This window comes from Nicotiana attenuata, chromosome 7 (assembly GCF_001879085.1).
Source record: "Nicotiana attenuata strain UT chromosome 7, NIATTr2, whole genome shotgun sequence".
NCBI lineage: Eukaryota > Viridiplantae > Streptophyta > Magnoliopsida > Solanales > Solanaceae > Nicotiana > Nicotiana attenuata.
The window spans coordinates 24634225-24654350 of record NC_031995.1 but is presented as its reverse complement, the minus strand read 5'-3'; the positions used below and the strand labels follow the sequence as shown (position 1 = coordinate 24654350).

General features: G+C 40.6%; 1 protein-coding gene across 1 annotated transcript in view; it reads right to left on the bottom strand.

Moving 5' to 3' along the window:
* Nucleotides 1-17278, bottom strand: part of LOC109229910 — a 34426-nt gene extending 17148 nt beyond the window's left edge. The window contains exons 1-11 of the mRNA XM_019395456.1: nucleotides 17138-17278; nucleotides 16533-16602; nucleotides 16158-16254; nucleotides 15945-16068; nucleotides 15746-15867; nucleotides 15524-15659; nucleotides 14467-14522; nucleotides 1804-1924; nucleotides 1322-1516; nucleotides 1166-1216; nucleotides 969-1091 (exon numbers count right to left, since the gene is read on the bottom strand). Of these exons, the coding sequence (XP_019251001.1) occupies nucleotides 969-1091; nucleotides 1166-1216; nucleotides 1322-1516; nucleotides 1804-1924; nucleotides 14467-14522; nucleotides 15524-15659; nucleotides 15746-15867; nucleotides 15945-16068; nucleotides 16158-16254; nucleotides 16533-16602; nucleotides 17138-17278 (1236 nt within the window). The remainder of the gene's footprint in view (nucleotides 1-968; nucleotides 1092-1165; nucleotides 1217-1321; nucleotides 1517-1803; nucleotides 1925-14466; nucleotides 14523-15523; nucleotides 15660-15745; nucleotides 15868-15944; nucleotides 16069-16157; nucleotides 16255-16532; nucleotides 16603-17137) is intronic.

The window sequence follows — 20126 nt, the reverse complement described above, 5'->3', positions numbered from 1 at the left end:
CATCTTTTTCTGAATTCATAATTTTTATATTGTAGAAGGCAATACACCAAAGTGAGAATTTATTACTAATAATATGTCAATTCTCTGTACCTGAAAAGATTTTTTCTTTATTTCTAGTAGAATATTTCGTGTTATAAGAGGTTTGGAGGAAAAAGAAGTTTTGAATTTGAAGCAACTAATTTAGGGTTTATATCTGACATCGATTAATTCATAACACGGAAAAGGTTAAATACATCAAAGCTAAGCGTGGAAATATAAGTTTTTACCATTGCATTCCGAGAAATGTTTAGTCCGCTTCTGGTTTCGTATGCATATTCTGTTTATTCTTGTGAGTTTCTTCTAATCTTCCATGTCCAAGTAGCCTCTAAAATGAATTTCTGCTGAGAATTGAGAATTTTTTAAGTAGAGAGAGAGAGAGCGCGCGAAGAAGAATTGGGAATTTTTATAACGGAGAGAGCGTGAAGAAGGTTTATAACTAATTCAGCTTTTAATTATTTTGATAAATTTGTGTGATTTTTATATATGTTTAAATGTAGAAAAGAAAAGTACTTATTTGGAGAATATAACATAAAATATATTGTACTACATTTATAATTGGGTATAGGTGGAATTGGCTTCCTATAACTTTTTGGTATATATCTTCATAGATATGAAACGGCATTGGCATTGATATTATCATAGGAATTTGTAGTAATTAAGAATGAAATGGTCATACGATATTAATGCAATATTTCAAAAATATGCAGTTGCACTTCTAACATAAATAAAGTTCATATCACATAGAGTCAACTAATTTCAAATACTAAATCATGATCCTAAATGGTAGAAGCCAAATTAAAATACAAACAAAACTACTTCAAATTGTAGCAAAGTACTTGCTAATGCAATTGGACGAATAATTTGATTAGGTAAAAGGGAGTAAATGTTTCAATTTATGGATTTTTCTCCTGTTTGATCACTATTTTAACCTTGTTACTTGAAAATTGTGCAAGATCATCACCAACATCTACTACGGATGACCCATCCTCTTCTCTACTTCTTTTGGCAGGGGTCTTTGCAGGAGAAGTCATCTCATTATCAGCCATTGAATCCTACAAAGGAAAAATAAATTATTAAAACCATATTGTATATAAGAAGCTATACAGGCAATGTCTGAATTAGTTACCTTGAAAGTTGTGTCCTTTTCGGTGTGTTGTTCACACTCAAAATCAGGGTCCTATTAAAAAAATAATAACATAATTAATTTAAACTTGATAATCCCATATATAAATTCAAAAGGAAAATTGGTGTATTATGAAGTATTTGAGTAACGATCACATACAGTGAATGTATCATCTTGTGGAGATTGACTATATTGTTGTATAAGGTTATCGTCCTCGTTGATCTTAACAACATTATAAACTTCTGCATGCACCTTAATGTTGAAGCTCTTAACAGTCACTTTAAACAGGATTTTTTTGTCAAGAATATCATACAACTCCACTGGATAAGAACACTCATCAACAGCACCAAAAATCTAAGACCGGATTAGTGTTAGAAGTTCTAAAACACAAAAACTAAAAATAAAAAGTACAACTACTAAACCATCCCTTAAATCGTTAGCCTGCTTTTCATTCTGGTAGGAATGGAATCAAAAAAAAAAATAGAGCTCTTTCTTTTGAGTGATATAACAAATGGTCAGTTCTAATAAATTTAAGGGTGTTTTGATGTCTAGAATTTTTACTATAATTTTGCAAATATACCATATTTACCCTTTTACGTTTATTGAAAAATATACTAACAATTAAATAAAAAAAAACATACCTCAATTGAACTTTCATTTAACTCATTAGCAGACTTGCCAATGAGGTTTGTTGCTTCACGATCCCAAAGCAACAAAGATGTAAAACCAGTGCGATCCATTACTTGCACTTGAAGCTTGTACCTGAAAGACACGTTTAGAATAATAAATTGAAAATTTAGTTTTGTTTAATTTTTTTAAGTAAATAGAGAAGCTTATCGGTCGCATTTCTTGCAGTGAAATTTACGCCCAATTTTATCAACCTTCTTCGAGTCTCTTGCACCGCAAATATGACAATTCTTTTTCAAGTAGCAGTTGCAACAATCCAAATGTGTTCTTCCTAAAAAGAAGCAAAGTTGTAGCAATGTATCTAGCAAATTTGATTGTCCTAGATGTGGAGAAGCATGAGTTCTATTTTAATGTCGTCCTAGATGAACATGTTACAAATGATGTGGTATTATTTCATCTAACAAATGAAAATACTAATCACAAAGACAACTGATTTATGTGTTTTTTCAAAGATTATGTCAAAAATTATTTGAACTACCTTTATTTTTACTTTTCAAGGAGTGGTATTTTATCATCGCTTTCCTCTACTATCTCATACTTCTGTTCTTTCATATGTAAAGCATTTCCAGCTTAATGTGTTGGTTTCCAGTTTCCTATCATGGTTGTGCCTTAAGTAATATTTTACAGGTTTATCGAGCTACTGTGCAACCAATTATTCCAACCATCTTTCAGCGCACAAAAGCAACATGTTTTGCTTATGGCCAGACAGGTCTGTCTATATTCCTTCACATTTTCTCAGTTTTTAATATGCACTCATATTTTTCTGATAGTTAATATAGGGTGCTGAATTATCCCCGCCTCTAGATTTTTGCTGCTCGTTTTGTTCTATAATGTTTCTGTGTTTGCTTATAAGTTTGGGAGAATTTGTAGAAGGGGAATAAGCTTGGCAGAGGAGATCTTAAAAAAGTGCATTGAGATTTTCCTACTTCCAGTTATGTTGTGATCTCATTCATATAATCTTGTTTGTCTGGCCCATATTAGGGTTGTGCACGAATCGGATCGGATTTAGCACATTTCGGATTCGGATTTCAAATTTCGGATTCTAGAAAATGCAATCCGAATCCGAATTATATCGGGTCGGATCGGATTGAATTTTAAAGCTTGGATCGGATCGAATTTCGGATCGTATTATTATGCCTCAAAGTTGCAAATTAATATGTATATTTCTTTGTAAAAGAGGCAATACATTAAGAAAAATTCATGTTTATGCAATTATGAGAGTACTATGGTTCCACTATAGCTAAAGCCAACAATTGTAAAGGTAATAGCTTGGAGGAAGATGTAAAGGAAGTACTGACTATCCGAAATTAAAGTGTAGTATTTATACATGCCATAATAATTTCGAATTTCGGATCGAATCGGATTAAAATATACCAATCAGAACTCGATCCAAAATCCGAAATTTTAATAAACACAATCCGAAATTAGATCCAATCCAAAATACAAAATCTGAAATTGAATAGAGTGGTTCGAATTTCGGATATCCGATCTGAATGAACAGCCCTAGACCATATGACTAAACTGCAAGATATACTTTGTCACGACCCAAACCCCGCTCCGGTCGTGATGGCGCCTCTCGTGAAGACAAGGCCAGCCAGACCATTTCAGAACACCACTTTTAAGCAGTTAATCAGTTAAATAACAGCTCGAATATGATTTAATAATATTAATTAACGTAATTACAACCCAACACAGCCCGACCAGGGTGTCACAAGTCACGAGCATCTATAAGAATGAAATTTCCACTTTACAGTCTAGAAATACACTGAACAAGAATAATGAATAACATAGAAAGACAGTGGTACTGCGAACGTTGGCAGTCACCTCGCTAAAACCTCTACAACTCTACCTCCACGCAGCCAATACCCGCTACCGGGTGATTAAATACCTGCAACTGCACGCGAGGTGCAGGGAGTAAAGTGAGTACTCCAACTCAGTGAGTAATAAAGGTAAATAATAACTGAGCAGCAAGAAATCACGTAAAGCAACCAACATGCTATATAGAAGCCGGGTACAATTTTCTGAGAAAACAGTGTAATCTGTGAAATCTTTAGAAATACCTTGGCTCAGTTCAAATCTCTTTTGAAAATGATCTTTTCAATAATTACGAAAACGATTTCAAAACAGTTAGTTCTGATAAGCACAGAAAAGTCTGCCCCTCAGGCACAAATACCACAGTATAACAGGTAATAGGCAAATAAATATGCAAGATGAGCACATAAAAGTCCGCCCCTCGAGCAATCCCTCAAAAACAATACCAGCCCCTTGGGCTCACTCTCAACAACACTCTCAGAACAGTATCACATAGTAGTCGCTGCGGCGTGCAGCCCGATCCACATATCGCTGCGGCGTGCAACCCGATCCATAGCTCGCTGCAGCGTGCAGCTGGGTACCCGCGCTCACTGTGGGGGTGCAGACTCCGGAGGGGCTCCTACAGCCCAAGCGCTATATCGCTGCGGCGTGCAGTCCGATCCAATATATACATACTGCTGCGGCGTGCAGCCCGATCCATATATAATCCTCACATCCAGGCCCTCGGCCTCACATCACTCAGTGTATCCTCACATCTGGCCCTCGGCCACACTCAGTCAGAATATCATCACAAGCCCCTCGGGCATTAGTAAAACAGTAGTCCTCAGCCCAAATTATCATTTAAAACATCATATAAGACTCAAATCTGAGTAAAAGTGGCTGAGTTGTAAAATAGTGGAGAAACAATATGACTGAGTTCAAGTAATAAGTCAAAACACTGAGGAAGCAGTGAAAATAATCCTCGAAGGGTTCAAATAATTGGCACGAAGCCCAAATATGGCAATCAGCCCAAATCATGATAATAACAAATATGTTCCAGTCAAATACGCGGTAAAAATCATTAATCGGAACGAACCAAGTCACAATCCCCAACGGTGCTCTACCCCACGCTCGCTATCCGGCGTGTAAGTCACCTCAATATAGCACTATGGTGCGCAAATCCGGGCTTTCAAACCCTCAGGATATCATTTACAATCATTACTCACCTCGAACCGGTGAAATCTCTAGCTCGCGACGCCCTTGCCCATCAAATCGGCCTCCACACACGTCGAATCTATCCAAAATCAGAGCGAATACATCACAATAGGCTAAGGGAACATAACCCAATCGAAAAGAATCGAAAAATATCGAATATCACGAAATTTGAAAAACCCGAGCCCCGGGCCCACTTCTCGACAAATCAGAAAATTAACATCACAGGATTCCTTATCTCGCCACGAGTTCATACATACCAAGAACTCTCAAATCCGAGCTCAAATGACCCATCAAATCCCAATTTGAAATATCAAAAACTCAAGCCCTAGTTCATCAATTTTAGGCTTAATTTCCATGAATTTCTAGGTAAATTTCACATAATAATCGTGTTTCAAGGTCATATAACTCACCTCCAATCAATCCCAGTCGAAATCACCTTCGATTCCCGTCCAATAGCTCTTAAGGTTATTCAAAAATGGTGGAAAATATCCCAAGCTCGCGGATGAAATGTTATTTAAAAAACCTTCTGCCCAGGCCTTTTTCCGCTTCTGCAATCCAGATACCGCATATGCGGTTACCGCTTATGCGGCAGTTCCTCCGCTTCTGCGGATTCTTCAAAATTCCTCAGGACCGCTTCTGTGGTCATTTCCCGCTCCTGCGGACACCGCATCTACGGGAATACGCCCGCTTCTGCGAAATTCCTCCAATTGGTCCAGTCCGCACCTGTGACCCCTTCTTAGCATCTGCAGAACCGCATCTGCGGTCCCTTTTCCGTAGATGCAGAAATACCAGATACCAGCTGACCTTTAACATGCAAAAATTCCAAAACTCTGTTTAACCATCCGATCTTACCCCGAGGCCCCCGGGACCTCGACCAAAAACACAAACATGATCCAATACCTTATTCAAACTTGCTCCAATCATCAAAACACCACGATTAACACTAAAGCCATCAAATTACATCAAATCCAAGCCTAAGTTCTTCAAATTCTTCCGAAACTCGCATTCGATCAAAAACCCAACCAAATCACCTCCGAATCACCTGAAATTTTGCACACATATCCAAAATCACCTAACGAAGCTACAGCAACTCTCGGAATCCCATTTCGACCCTCGGATCAAAATCTCACCTATCAACCGGAATTCGCCAAAATACTAACTTTGCCAGTTCAAGCCTAATTCTACACCGGACCTCCAAAATAAATTCCGATCACACTCCTAAGTCACAAATCATCCCCCCGAAGCTAACCGAATCACCAGAAATCGCATCCGAACCCTCTAACTCAATAGTCAACATTCGGTTGACTTTTCCAAAACAAGCCTTCCTTAAAGAGACTAAGTGCCTCATTTTCTACCAAAACCAATCCAAATCAACTCTAACACACCAAATACTGATAATGAAACATGAAGAAGCATAAGAATTGAGGAAACGGGGCGGTAACTCCTGAGACGACGGGTCGGGTCGTCACATCGTCCCCAACTTAAACAAACGCTCGTCCTCGAGCATACCCAAAGTTGTCCTAGAGGCCAACCAATAGCTGAATAACCTTACCAAGCATATACCCGGGGGTGATCCCACGTCACCCTATCTCGTGTAGGTCCGATAACACAACATAACTGAAATTTCACAATCCATCTAGTCCATAAACCATAGAACCACGTTGCACTTTCCGAAATCACACACAAGATCAAAACCTCACATCTATACTCAGAATAAGCCCGAACCAGCTATAATAACCCATACCTGCAACCTCAGGTGCAATCATATGATATACTACATAACAAAATACTCGAAACGATAACTTCTATCCATAGCAGTTGCCCACAACACCCGAATACTGGTAGGAAACCTCTTATCAACTGAGGTCTTATTCCAACACTTTCATATGCTGCCAACGATAAATGAAACACGCAATAAACTGTAACCATTCCTCAGATCAGCCATTCACGAAGCCACTTCCCCTTTTGACTAATACATCAACAGGTTCTGAGCCGAACCTCGATATTATCCTCCCAACAAGTTGAAATCAAATCCGTTCGTATTCATTAATAACCCCAACGATCACCTCGAATCCAACACACCACTCTGGTAATATGACACCTCAATACAGGCCTAAGCCACAACTTGCATAATACGTGCACCAATAAGAAACGGTCTGAACATACTCAAACCATGAAATATGACTCAAACGAAAAAGCTGTACCTCAAGCTCACCAGTACCATTACAACACAAGGCTGAGACTCCGCCTCACATCATAGAAATAGAACACCTGAATCTACCCCGAAAGGTCATATCTCCACGTGGCCTCGCTACAATGCGCGATCCTATCCAAACACTGTTACAAATGAAACACCTCAAGTCACTATGCCTAAAATCGACAGCCACGCACCATTTGATGTCTGAAACCAAAGCAATTCATCACACCCATGGTGAAACAAATAACATACGACACGCAACCCGATAGGTCATAACCAATACTCCATTTACCGAGCAACACCCAATTACTCTTCCCGCTCGACTTTCACTATGAATCCCCAATAGAACCGCACCCATGTGCCCATAACCAACAAATTATAACGTCTCACAGCACCGAAAAGCAACTCATAGATCTCCCCAGATCACTAACAAGTTCAATAACGATCGAATCAACATATCCCTCAATAATACAATTCGGGGCCAACCAAGCCAGCTCAAGCTAAATACGTAGCCACATCGGCCTGCCAACGAACTCATTACCAGGGAAGCCTGAAGATGCTCCTTCCACTACTATAACTCCTGCCAGAGCCGTACGATATGGTGCCCGGCACCGAATCAATACCGAAATCAACAACCTCACCCGGCGACATACCCAGCCACAAGAAACGCATCCGAAAAGTCCCTCAACACCGGAACTGAATCAATGGTAGAAACCTTTGCACTGACATCCATCACGAAGGCCCAATTAAGAAAAGCAATCCTTCCCAGTCGTCCGCTGGGTCTTTGGAATATAAACCACTCTGCTAGAACATATATCTGACGCACCTTGCCACTCCATCCGTGGCGCTTTCCGGCATAGCCCATAGCACAATAGTCTAGAATAACCCATCACTGAGACAGCCAGTCTACACCCCAGCATCATATCCAAAATCTAACATACCAAGCAAGGAAAGATCCACTCGGGCCTCCAAATCCCAATAACCGCTAAACGGTGCCGATACACACGATCCACAACCACTGCATAGCCTGAACACGAGAACTCCCGGTCTCCAACTCCATATAGCACACGAATCACCATACCTGATCCCAAATTCTGCCGTATGAATACATATCACACCTCAAGTACCTAATCATTCCACGAATGATATTCTAAAATTCCCCTGTGCCATCAAACAAACTCAGATATCAGCAGTCGATCTAACAAGGAAGCGCCGCAATACTACCGAAGTATCATCACTTTAATCACATTACCTTTTCCTGAGACGTATACTCTCGTCAAATCACTTCCAATTAGCAGTATCATTTCCTTGATTATCTGAGGCTACCCGTTGCCTAGGAGTTTTATGAACTTCCTTTCAGAACTGAACTGTAATCTAGCACACGCCAGTCTCGGTCCTCTACCACATGCCGCATATACCATACCATCCAAGGATAACATGAAAACTTTTATCTCCCTTCCGAGCCACAGAAATCTACTCACTCAACTAGTCAAGAACTTCCATTGATCCAATCTAGAAGAAAAATCATTGCACATTCCATGTCTCTCATGCCCATAGAAAATATACATCTCCAAACCGCGGTAGAAACCATCAAGAACTCTCCGATTTCCCTTTTCACAAATCAAACCTGCCAGGACTGAATCCTTCTAACTCGACCAAGCTAAGCAAGCCACCAAACTCCAAGAGCATTGCTGAAAAATACTTGCAAGGGCTCATTACTTCGAACACATACCAGGAATTAATCATATCCATACCATACCAATTCGGTCTACTATCAAGCTATTCCATCTATCTAATTTCCCTTCTGATTCATCATCAACTTGATATTCCCTCTTGTTGTGGCACCACAATGCCTCAACCCGGGCTTACCACACGAGACTCAAGCACAAGACCACACTTTCTAAGACCCATAGGCCACTGAATACTCTCTCAAATGTTCCCAGAAATACCACACTCCAGAATACTTTACTCTGAAGAACTTCCTGCGAATCTAAATTCGTTAACTTTACTTCCCAGATACTGATACATAGAATCCCATAATTAACATAAAAATACCACAAGTCTTGACCTTCTCCAATGAAAACACAATCTCTGACCACATGCACAACCTTAAGATACCCGATGGTTCCCTGTATAATCTTGAACACATTAGAACCATTCTCGAAAGTCATTCACTCTTATTCAAACTGCAAATTACCTGACCTAACGAACAGAACCACTCGTGCCTTATTAGCACTCTGACACCGCAGGATATGACCCCATTCCAATACAAACAAACATCTTCCTGCACCATGCACCGAGCATTCTTACCAACAGCTGCTTAAGACAACCCTTGATTCTTACACATCTACGAGGCACCATGTAACCTTTGTCAAAATTTTGCTTCACTCGTGCCATCCTCGGCTCAATTTCCGCAACCAGAGCTGATTCGCCAGCATGCCTCGAACCGGAACCAACATAGCTCATGACCGTACAATTATCTAATCACTAGCAAACTCCCCAACTTGGCTCGAAACCATATATCAAGACACACTCAACAACTCATAACACTTTTACTCTAATGATGCCACAATACCACGGTGAGATTAAACTCAAATCATTTACAAGTTTGTGAAAACACAGATCATCTAGTACTGTAATCCTCTGCAGATCTCGCATTCATCCCCACATCAGTTGAGTCCACTCTCTTAAGCGACCCGAATTTTCAAATTTCAACACGTACCCTTCAATTACAAATGAGATCTTCTAACATACACATAAGGACCATACCACTTAAGAACACTCCGCAGGAGATAACCCACCTGCTTCGCCTCAATTTAGTATTTCAGCATACCTTCCACCGTCATACACATTACACAGTCATTTAGTCTTCCTGGGTCTGAACTCATACCGCCACATGTAATGCACTTCACTCCCCAACTAGGAGACACGAAAATGTTCTCACGCGCCCATACTCAGGCTACACATCAAATCACAATAGGAAACGAACACTTAACAATTCATCTATTATCCAGCAGACTTCTTTGTCACTACCAAGTCATATAGATACATCTCGCAGTACTAACATACTCATCACATGGATATCCAACTGCCATTCCGGCTAATAGGGACAATACCGAACATATAAGTTCAAAACACTTGCTCACACAATCAACACCTCGGTGCTCAAGCCATAGGCAAGATCCGGCCTCAAGTCCTCCAGACTGGCCCAACATCAAACTCACAGAGATCACATCTCGCCCCTTGATCGAGGAATCACAAGCCATCAAGGCACATCTGATACTGAGCGCTCATGTGTGCTTAGGAACGCGTGGAAGGAATTTCAAGAGTTTCTTTTCAAGCTGAATCAAGGATGCACGATAAGAATTCAAGAAGGTGTAGTTTTTCCTAAAGGTTCTGCAGCCTCTCGAGGATAAATAAAGACGTCTCCGTAGCGATCCCCGAGACTCTACTAAACCTACTCATGACTCGTGAGACCTAGTAACCTAGGCTCTGCTACCAACTTGTCACGACCCAAACCCCGTTCCGGTCGTGATGGCGCCTCTCGTGAAGACAAGGCCAGCCAAACCATTTCAGAACACCACTTTTAAGCAGTTAATTAGTTAAATAACAGTTCGAATATGATTTAATAATATTAATTAACGTAATTATAACCCAACACAGCCCGACTAGGGTTCACAAGTCACGAGCATCTATAAGAATGAAATTTCCACTTTACAGTCTAGAAATACACTGAACAAGAATAATGAATAACATAGAAAGACAGTGGTGCTGCGAACGTTTGGCAGTCACCTCGCTAAAACCTCTACAACTCTGCCTCCACGCAGCCAATACCCGCTACCGGGTGAATAAATACCTGCAACTGCACGCGAGGTGCAGGGAGTAAAGTGAGTACTCCAACTCAGTGAGTAATAAAGGTAAATAATAACTGAGCAGCAAGAAATCACGTAAAGCAACCAACATGCTATATAAAAGCCGGGTACAATTTTCTGAGAAAATAGTGTAATCTGTGAAATCTTTAGAAATACCTTGGCTCAGTTCAAATCTCTTTTGAAAATGATCTTTTCAATAATTACAAAAACGATTTCAAAATAGTTAGTGCTGATAAGCACAGAAAAGTCCGCCCCTCAGGCACAAATACCACAGTATAACAGGTAACAGGCAAATAAATATGCAAGATAAGCACATAAAAGTCTGCCCCTCGGGCAATCCCTCAAAAACAGTACCAGCCCCTTGGGCTCACTCTCAACAACACTCTTAGAACAGTATCACATAGTAGCCGCTGCGGCGTGCAGCCCGATCCACATATCGCTGCGGCGTGCAGCCCGATCCATAGCTCGCTGCGGCGTGCAGCCCGATCCATATGGGTACCCGCGCTCACTGTGGGGGTGCAGACTCGGGAGGGGCTCCTACAGCCCAAGCGCTATATCACTACGCCGTGCAGTCCGATCCAATATATACATACTGCTGCGGCGTGCAGCCCGATCCATATAATATACTGTTGCGGCGTGCAGCCCGATCCATATATAATCCTCACATCCAGGCCCTCGGCCTCACATCACTCAGTGTATCCTCACATCTGGCCCTCGGCCACACTCAGTCAGAATATCATCACAAGCCCCTCGGGCATTAGTAAAATAGTAGTCCTCAGCCTAAATTATCATTTAAGACTAAAATCTGAGTAAAAGTGGCTGAGTTGTAAAATAGTGGAGAAACAATATGACTGAGTTCAAGTAATAAGTCAAAACAGTGAGGAAGTAGTGAAAATAACCCTCGAAGGGTTCAAATAATTGGCACGAAGCCCAAATATGGCAATCAGCCCAAATCATGATAATTACAAATATGTTCCAGTCAAATACGCGGTGAAAATCATTAATCGGGACGGACCAAGTCACAATCCCCAACGGTGCTCTACCCCACGCTCGCTATCCGGCGTGTAAGTCACCTCATTATAGCACTATGGTGCGCAAATTCGGGGTTTCAAACCCTCAGGATATCATTTACAATCATTACTCACCTCGAACCGGTGAAATCTCTAGCTCGCGACGCCCTTGCCCATCAAATCGGCCTCCACGCGCGTCGAATCTATCCAAAATCAGAGCGAATACATCACAATAGGCTAAGGGAACATAACCCAATCGAAAAGAATCGAAAAACATCAAAAATCACGAAATTTGCAAAACCCGAGCCCCAGGCCCACTTCTCGACAAATCAGAAAATTAACATCAGCGGATTCCTTATCTCGCCACGAGTTCATACATACCAAGAACTCTCTAATCCGAGCTCAAATGACCCATCAAATCCCAATTTGAAATATCAAAAACTCAAGCCCTAGTTCATCAATTTTAGGCTTAATTTCCATGAATTTCTAGGTAAATTTCACATAATAATCGTGTTTCAAGGTCATATAACTCACCTCCAATCAATCCCAGTCGAAATCACCTTCAATTCCCGTCCAATAGCTCTTAAGGTTGTTCAAAAATGGTGGAAAATATCCCAAGCTCGCGGATGAAATGTTATTTAAAAACCCTTCTGCCCAGGCCTTTTTCCGCTTCTGCGACCCAGATACCGCATATGCGGTTACCGCTTATGCGGCAGTTCCTCCGCTTCTGTGGATTCTCCAAAATTCCTCAGGACTGCTTCTGCGGTCATTTCCCGCTCCTGCGGACACCGCATCTGCGGGAATACGCCCGCTTCTGCGAAATTCCTCCAATTGGTCCAGTCCGCACCTGCGACCCCTTCTTCGCATCTGCGGAACCGCATTTGCGGTCCCTTTTCTGCAGATGCGGAAATACCAGATACCAGCTGACCTTTAACATGCAAAAATTCCAAAACTCTCCGTTTAACCATCCGATCTTACCCCGAGGCCCCCGGGACCTCGACCAAAAACAAAAACATGATCCAATACCTTATTTAAACTTGCTCCAATCATCAAAACACCACGATTAACACTAAAACCATTAAATTACATCAAATCCAAGCCTAAGTTCTTCAAATTCTTCCGAAACTCGCATTCGATCAAAAACCCAACCAAATCACCTCCGAATCACCTGAAATTTTGCACACATATCCAAAATCACCTAACGAAGCTACAACAACTCTCGGAATCCCATTTCGACCCTCGGATCAAAATCTCACCTATCGACCGGAATTCGCCAANCCCAAGCGCAATAATCAAGCCATCTCGTGGCATCAACCAGGCCCTCGGCCTCAATATCAATACAGTACCGCTGCGGCGTGCAGCCCAAGCCAACCATATGTCCAGAAATCACTATAACACTGCTGCGGCGCGCAACCCGATCCATGCTCAGTCCAGAAATGCACATAAGCCACTTGGGCAATATTAAAATAACAATTCTCAGCTCAAAACGTAAATAAAATGTTGTTTAAGTTTTCAAATCTTAGAAAATTGGCTGAGTTTGCAAATCAGTATTAAAACCCTGGACCGAGATCAAATAGTATGCAAAATAATGCGAAAACAGTAATATCAATCCCTGAAGGATTCACATAGTTGGCACGAAGCCCAAACATGGCAATCAACCCAAATTATGATGATAACAAGTAGTTTCAGTCAAATACGCGGTAAAAATCAACAATCGGGACGGACCAAGTCACAATCTGTGCTCTACCCCACGCTCATATCCGGCGTGCAAGTCACCTCAATACAGCACTATGATGTGCAAATCCGGGGTTTCAAACCCTCAGGATATCATTTACAAGTATTACTCACCTCGAACCGGCGAAATCTCTGGCTCGCGACGCCTTTGCCCCTCAAATCGGCCTCCACGCGCGTCGTATCTAACCAAAATCACAGCGAATACATCACAATATGCTAAGGGAACAATACCCCATCGAAAACAATCGAGAAATAGCAAAAATCTCGAAACTAGCAAAACCCGAGCCCCGGGCCCACTTCTCGAAAAATCACAAAACTTACTTTACCGGATTCCTCGTCTCGCCACGAGTCCATACATACCAAGAACTCCCAAATCCGAGCTCAAATGACCTATCAAATCCCAATTTGAAATATAAAAAAAAACTCAAGCCCTAGCTTTACCCCTTTTGATCGAATTTTCAACCAATTTTCCCATGTTAAATCTATCATAATCTCGTGTATTTAGGCCAAGGGACTTACCTCTAATCGATTCCCAGTCAAAACTCCCTTTAATTCTCGCCAAAAGCTCTCAAGGTCGCGCAACAATGGAGGGAAATATACCAAGCTCGCGGATGAAATATTCAATAAAAACCCTTTATGACCAGTCCGGTTTTCGCTTCTGCGGTCCCGCTTCCGCTTATGCGGCCAAATCCCCGCTTCTGCGGATATTCGTTTAAAATGCCAACACCGCTTCTGCGACTACCCATCCGCTTCTGCGGACCCGCTGATGCGAATAATGGTCCGCTTCTGCGGAATTACCTTACCACCACAGGGACCGCTTCTGTTGTGAGCCCTCCGTTTAAGCACCTCCGCTTCTGCGGTCCAAGACCCGCAGAAGCGAGAATACCAGATGCAGCAAACCTTCAGCAATATGCAAACTCCCAAAACTCTCCGTTTAACCACCCGAACTCACCCCGAGGCCCCCGGGACCTCAACCAAAAGCACAAACATGGTCCAATACCCTATTCAAACTTGTTCCAATCCTAAAAACACATCCTACAACACAAAAATCCTCAATTCTCATCAATTTCAAGCCTAAGTTCTTCAAATTCTTCCGAAACTCGCATTCGATCAAAAACCCAACCAAATCACCCCTGAATCATCTGAAATTTTGCACACACATTAAAAATCACCTAACAATGCTACTGCAACTCTTGGAATTCCATTCCGACCCCCGGATCAAAATCTCATCTACCAACCGGAATTCGCCAAAATGCTAACTTCGCCAATTCAAGCCTAATTCTACACCGGACCTCCAAAATAAATTTCGATCACACTCCTAAGTCACAAATCATCCCCTGAAGCTAACCGAATCACCGGAAATTGCATCCGAACCCTCTAACTCAATAGTCAACACACGGTTGACTTTTCCAAAACAAGCCTTCCTTAAAGAGACTAAGTGTCTCATTTTCTACCAAAATCAATCCAAATCAACTCTAACACACCAAATACTGATAATGAAACATGAAAAAGCATAAGAATGGGGGAAACGGGGCAGTAACTCCTGAGACGACGGGTTGGGTCGTCACATACTTGAAGTCAGGTCTTGTTTAATCTGCTTGGTATGTATGAGGTTAAATTCTTTTAATCACTTTGGAATGTTTTCCTTCTGGAGTTGAATGGGTAATTCTTGGCTTTCTATCTTTGATATTCCTATATTCAGATTGTGTAGTGCTCACAAGCTTATGCAACAGGGATTTTAAAAAATATATATGTGCACATTTAGGAAAACAAATAGTATTTTTAGATGTAACAGTGTTATACATACACAACATAACATAAGTTCAGTACTAAAGGAGTTTAACAAATTAATCACCTCCATGCAGTCGACCAATCCTGTAATAGTTTTAACTTCTACAATTCCAGTAGCCAACTCATCAGAAACAGAATAACTACGCTGAGAAGGTATTTGACTGATCCTGAAAGAGTTAGCTTCATTCACACTTGCCAATCTGTATTTACACAAGGTTGTATTAGTTTTAACAATAAATTATTTTTTTTTAATATCCACATAAACTTAATTTATCAAATAACTAACCTAGACTTAAAATCAAAAACTTGAGGAAGATCCGGGTTAATCCAAAGCTTTGAGGCATTGAGGAAGATCCGGGTTAATCCAGAGCTTTGAGGCATGCCAAGTATTACGCACAGAATATTTGCCTATATGTAACTTTAGTTTATGAACCAAAAAATTAACATAAAATAAATATTCCATGTCATCAAGACAATAGAAATACCTTGAATTTATGAGCTTTTATCAGCTGCATAACAACTATGACTGGCTGATGGGGTGATCCCTCTAAATGTGTCAAGATCTGGTCTACGAATTCTCCCCAAAATGTTGCCAAGGTATTATTCCTCCTGCATAATTTATATAACAACTTGATCAGACAGCGATAAGTAATATTGTTAAAATATATAACAAAGTAAATTCATATACACAATCTTACTCATGATCTTCAAGTTCCACATTCATGAAAGTGCTGGTCTTATTACCTTGGTTATGTGATTCTACTTTACCATAACTTACAACCTCTCCAATAACATCTATAATAATTTTAAAAAATGGCCAGGACAAAGTTGATAACGCAGTTCAAATAAAAGAACTGCGAATGGAATACTTACCGAAGAGTTCACTTTCTTCAACATCAATTTTGTTTATCAAATACTCATACGGTCTTAAGTCGAAGATACCCATACCAAAAAGATGATCATTTGATTCCTCTACAATCATCTTATGAGTAAATGCCAACTTCAATTATGCCGCGTGTATTTAAGTTTCATATTATTTGGTCCAACCACAAAGTTCTTCATAAAGTACAAACCCAATTCCTTTATCTTTAGTTTGAACATATGTATAAGAGACAGACCAACAGTCGCATGAATTCGATCGCCCTAGAAGCAAATAATTCATAAATAATATTGAGTCAGACAAATACTCAGTTGTGCAGTGTTGTCATAGATTATATTAAACAATCGAGCATCAATGGGTAAAACATAATAAGTGAATGCTTGCCTTTCCAAAATAACACATATTGCATATTTTATGGTAAGTACTGTTCATATGAAAATAATCTTAGATATTTTATTGTCTAAGATCTCCAAAAAAGTTCTCGCACATAAAATACTAAAAAAATTCTCTAGAACAAACTACAAAAGATTCCAAGTTGACCAAATATCTTTTCTACCAAAACTGCAGATTAAGAGTTTGCATCATTCATACCTCATTATCAAATAAGGAAAAGCCGGTTAAGAACTATATATGTAATCCCATTACTAAATTAAATCTTTTATTATTCGAGGTATCTCCATCTAGATCATAAAAACTGAAATAAAATGTGTAACCTAATGGATTTCATAGTACAAAGCAGAAGATGGAGATTGTAGTCAAATTGGTTGAAAAAATAAATGCAACTAAAAAAGAATGCACCTTTTTGTCTTGAATTTCAAGGGAGACGGTGTTGTCTGGTTTGTCGCAGTCTGGAACATGCCACAATCTCACTACTCGTACCTTCAAATTCCAATTCATCTTGTTACTCGATATATTGCTGATATAGTCAAATGCCGTCATATTTCTTCTTAGAGAAAATTTGATAAGAGGATTGTTTGTAGTAAAGTATATGCTCGGTGCAGCTATATATATTTGCATAATCTTATTTACTTTGTATAAATAAGAAACAAAATACGTGTGTTTAGGGGCATTATATTTATGAAAAATAAATTTCCATAAAAAGATCCGTAAAATATGTGATCAGCCCATAAAATGTAACTAATTTAGGGGCATTAACTTTATGAAAAATATATTTCCATAAAAAGAGTCCAAAAATGTGTGATCCAGCACATAAAATTGGTTTTTTTATTTTACCCTATTTCACTGACCAAACAAAGATCAATTCTTTCAAAAATATTCCTGCTAGATCATTTAATTGAATAAATTTTACCCTACGCCTACTATTGAATATTACCAGAGCAATTAACACTGGAGCAAATCCGCTCCCAGAAATTTTGAATTTCAAGCAAGTAATTTAGGGTTTATATCTAAAATTAAGGAGGAAAGTCATCTGCACAAACATACCTCGAATTGAATTTTGGTTGGAGAAGATAAAATGTAATAGCTGCTGGGAAATCGTGAATCTTTTCCAAGTAGAAATCCCTCAATTTTAGATAATAAAGATCAGATGTAACGACCCGATGCTCATCAGTTCTCGGGCATGACTTGCCCCGTATGATGTATTAAGACTTATGCAAATTGTTGGTTTTGGTTTTCAGGGTAATCGGAATGAATTTGGAAGAACAGTTCTCAGTTTGAAGCTTGAAATTTGAAAGGTTTGACCAAGATTTGACTTATTTGTATATGATCTCGGATCGGAATTTTTATGACTTGGTTAGATCCGCTAGGTGATTTGGGACTTAGGAGCGTGACCGGAATGCATTTTGGAAGACCGTGGAAGGTTTAGGCTTGAATTGGCGGAATTGAGATTTTTGTGTTTCCCGGTTGATAGGTGAGATTTTGATATAGGGGTCGGAATAAAATTCCGGAAGTTGCAATAGCTCCATTGTGTCATTTGTGACGTGTGTGCAAAATTTCAGGTCATTCGGACGTGGTTTGGTTGGGTTTTTGATCAAAAGCGTAATTCGGAAGTTCTTGAAATTCTTAGGCTTGAATCCGATGTGAATTTGGTGTTTTGATATTGTTTTGAGTGTTCCGAAGGTTGGAACAAGTTTGAATGAGGTTTTGGGATATGTTGGCATGTTTGGTTGAGGTCCCGGGGGCCTTGAGTAAGTTTCGGGTGGTTGAACGAATCAAATCTTATTGTGGAGAGTTGCAGATTTTCTAATGTTGGTGTTGCAGACTTTTGGCCTTCGCGTTCGCGAGAAGGCTACCGCGTTCGCGTAGGGATGCGTGATGAAGCTGAGAATTTGGCCTTCGCATTCGCGATGTTGGTCCCGCGTTCGCGTAGGGTGAGGTCCTGAGTGCTTCGCGAACGCGATGAGGTTCCCGCGTTCGCGTAGAGTAAATGGAGCAGCTGGGGTCCTAGCCCTTTTGTGCTTCGCGTTCGCGATTAAGAGGTCGCGTTCGCGATGGTATGGGAAGCGGAAGCTTCGCATTCGCGAGAGGGTCTCACGTTCGCGTAGAAGGAAATTTTGGTCTGTGAAGCAGTGTGCTTCGCGAACGCGAGGGATATGTCCGCGTTCGCGATGAAGGAAAATCTGGGCAGACAGTTTATATTTTAAAATCGAGGGTTTAAGTCCAATATCATAAAAACCATTGGAGAGCTCGGGAGAAGGTGAAAATTGAGGAGATTTTCAGTGGAGCTATTGGGGTAAGTAATCTTCACCCATATTTGGTTTAATTCCATGATTTAGTCTTGAAATTCATCATTTAATTTGAGAAATTAGAGTGAAAATTGGGGAAGAATGGAAGAAAAAGTTGAGAATTCTTTTGAGGATTTGAATGGGCATTTGATGTCCGATTTTGATGTTCTTGGTATGTATAGACTCGTGTGAGGACGAGAATTCTATTGATGTGACTTTTGTCAGATTCCGATATGTGGGCCCGGGGGCCGGGTTTGAGCAATTTTGGGATTTTTTATGTGAGTTGGATATTTTCGAGTGGGCTTCGTTCCCTTAGTATATTTGAATGATTATGTTCTGATTGTGGCTAGATTTTGAGTATCCGGAGGTCGATTCGTGCGGGCAAAGGCATCGCGGGCTAGAGTTTGGACCGGATCGAGGTGAGTAATGATTGTAAATGATGTTCTGAGGGTTCGAAACCCCGGATTGCCTATCGTAGTGCTATATTGAGGTGAGGCACACGCTTGATGATGAGCGTGGGGTCGTGCACTATTGGGGATTGTGACTTGGTCCGTCCCGATTGATGATTCTTCCGCGTATTTAAGTTAAATCTATTTTTTATCATTATTATTTGGGCTAAATGCCATATTTGGGCTTCGTGCCAATTATTTGAACCCTTCGGGGATTTTTGTTGATATTTCCTCATTGTTTTGACTTTATACTTGAACTCAGTCATGTTATTTTCCGCTGTTTTCAAAACTCAGCCATGTTCACTCAGTTTTAATACTCAAATGATAGTTAAATGATGTTTTGGGCTGAGAAACACTGTTTTACTGTTGCCCGAGAGGCTTATGTGATTTTGACTGAGTAAGGCCGAGGGCCTGTGTTGTGAGGATATCTTTTGGGTCGGGCTGCACGTCGCAGCGGTGATACACTGATTTTGATAATGTGGCCGAGGGCCTGAGATTGTACGCCACGAGGTGGCTTGATATTGATATGAGGCTGAGAGCCTGTTTATGATGCCACGAGATGGCTTGATATTGCGCTTGGGCCGTAAGGGGCCCCTCCAGGAGTCTGCACACCCCCAGTGAGCGCGGGTAACCGTTGTGATGTGAGATATATCC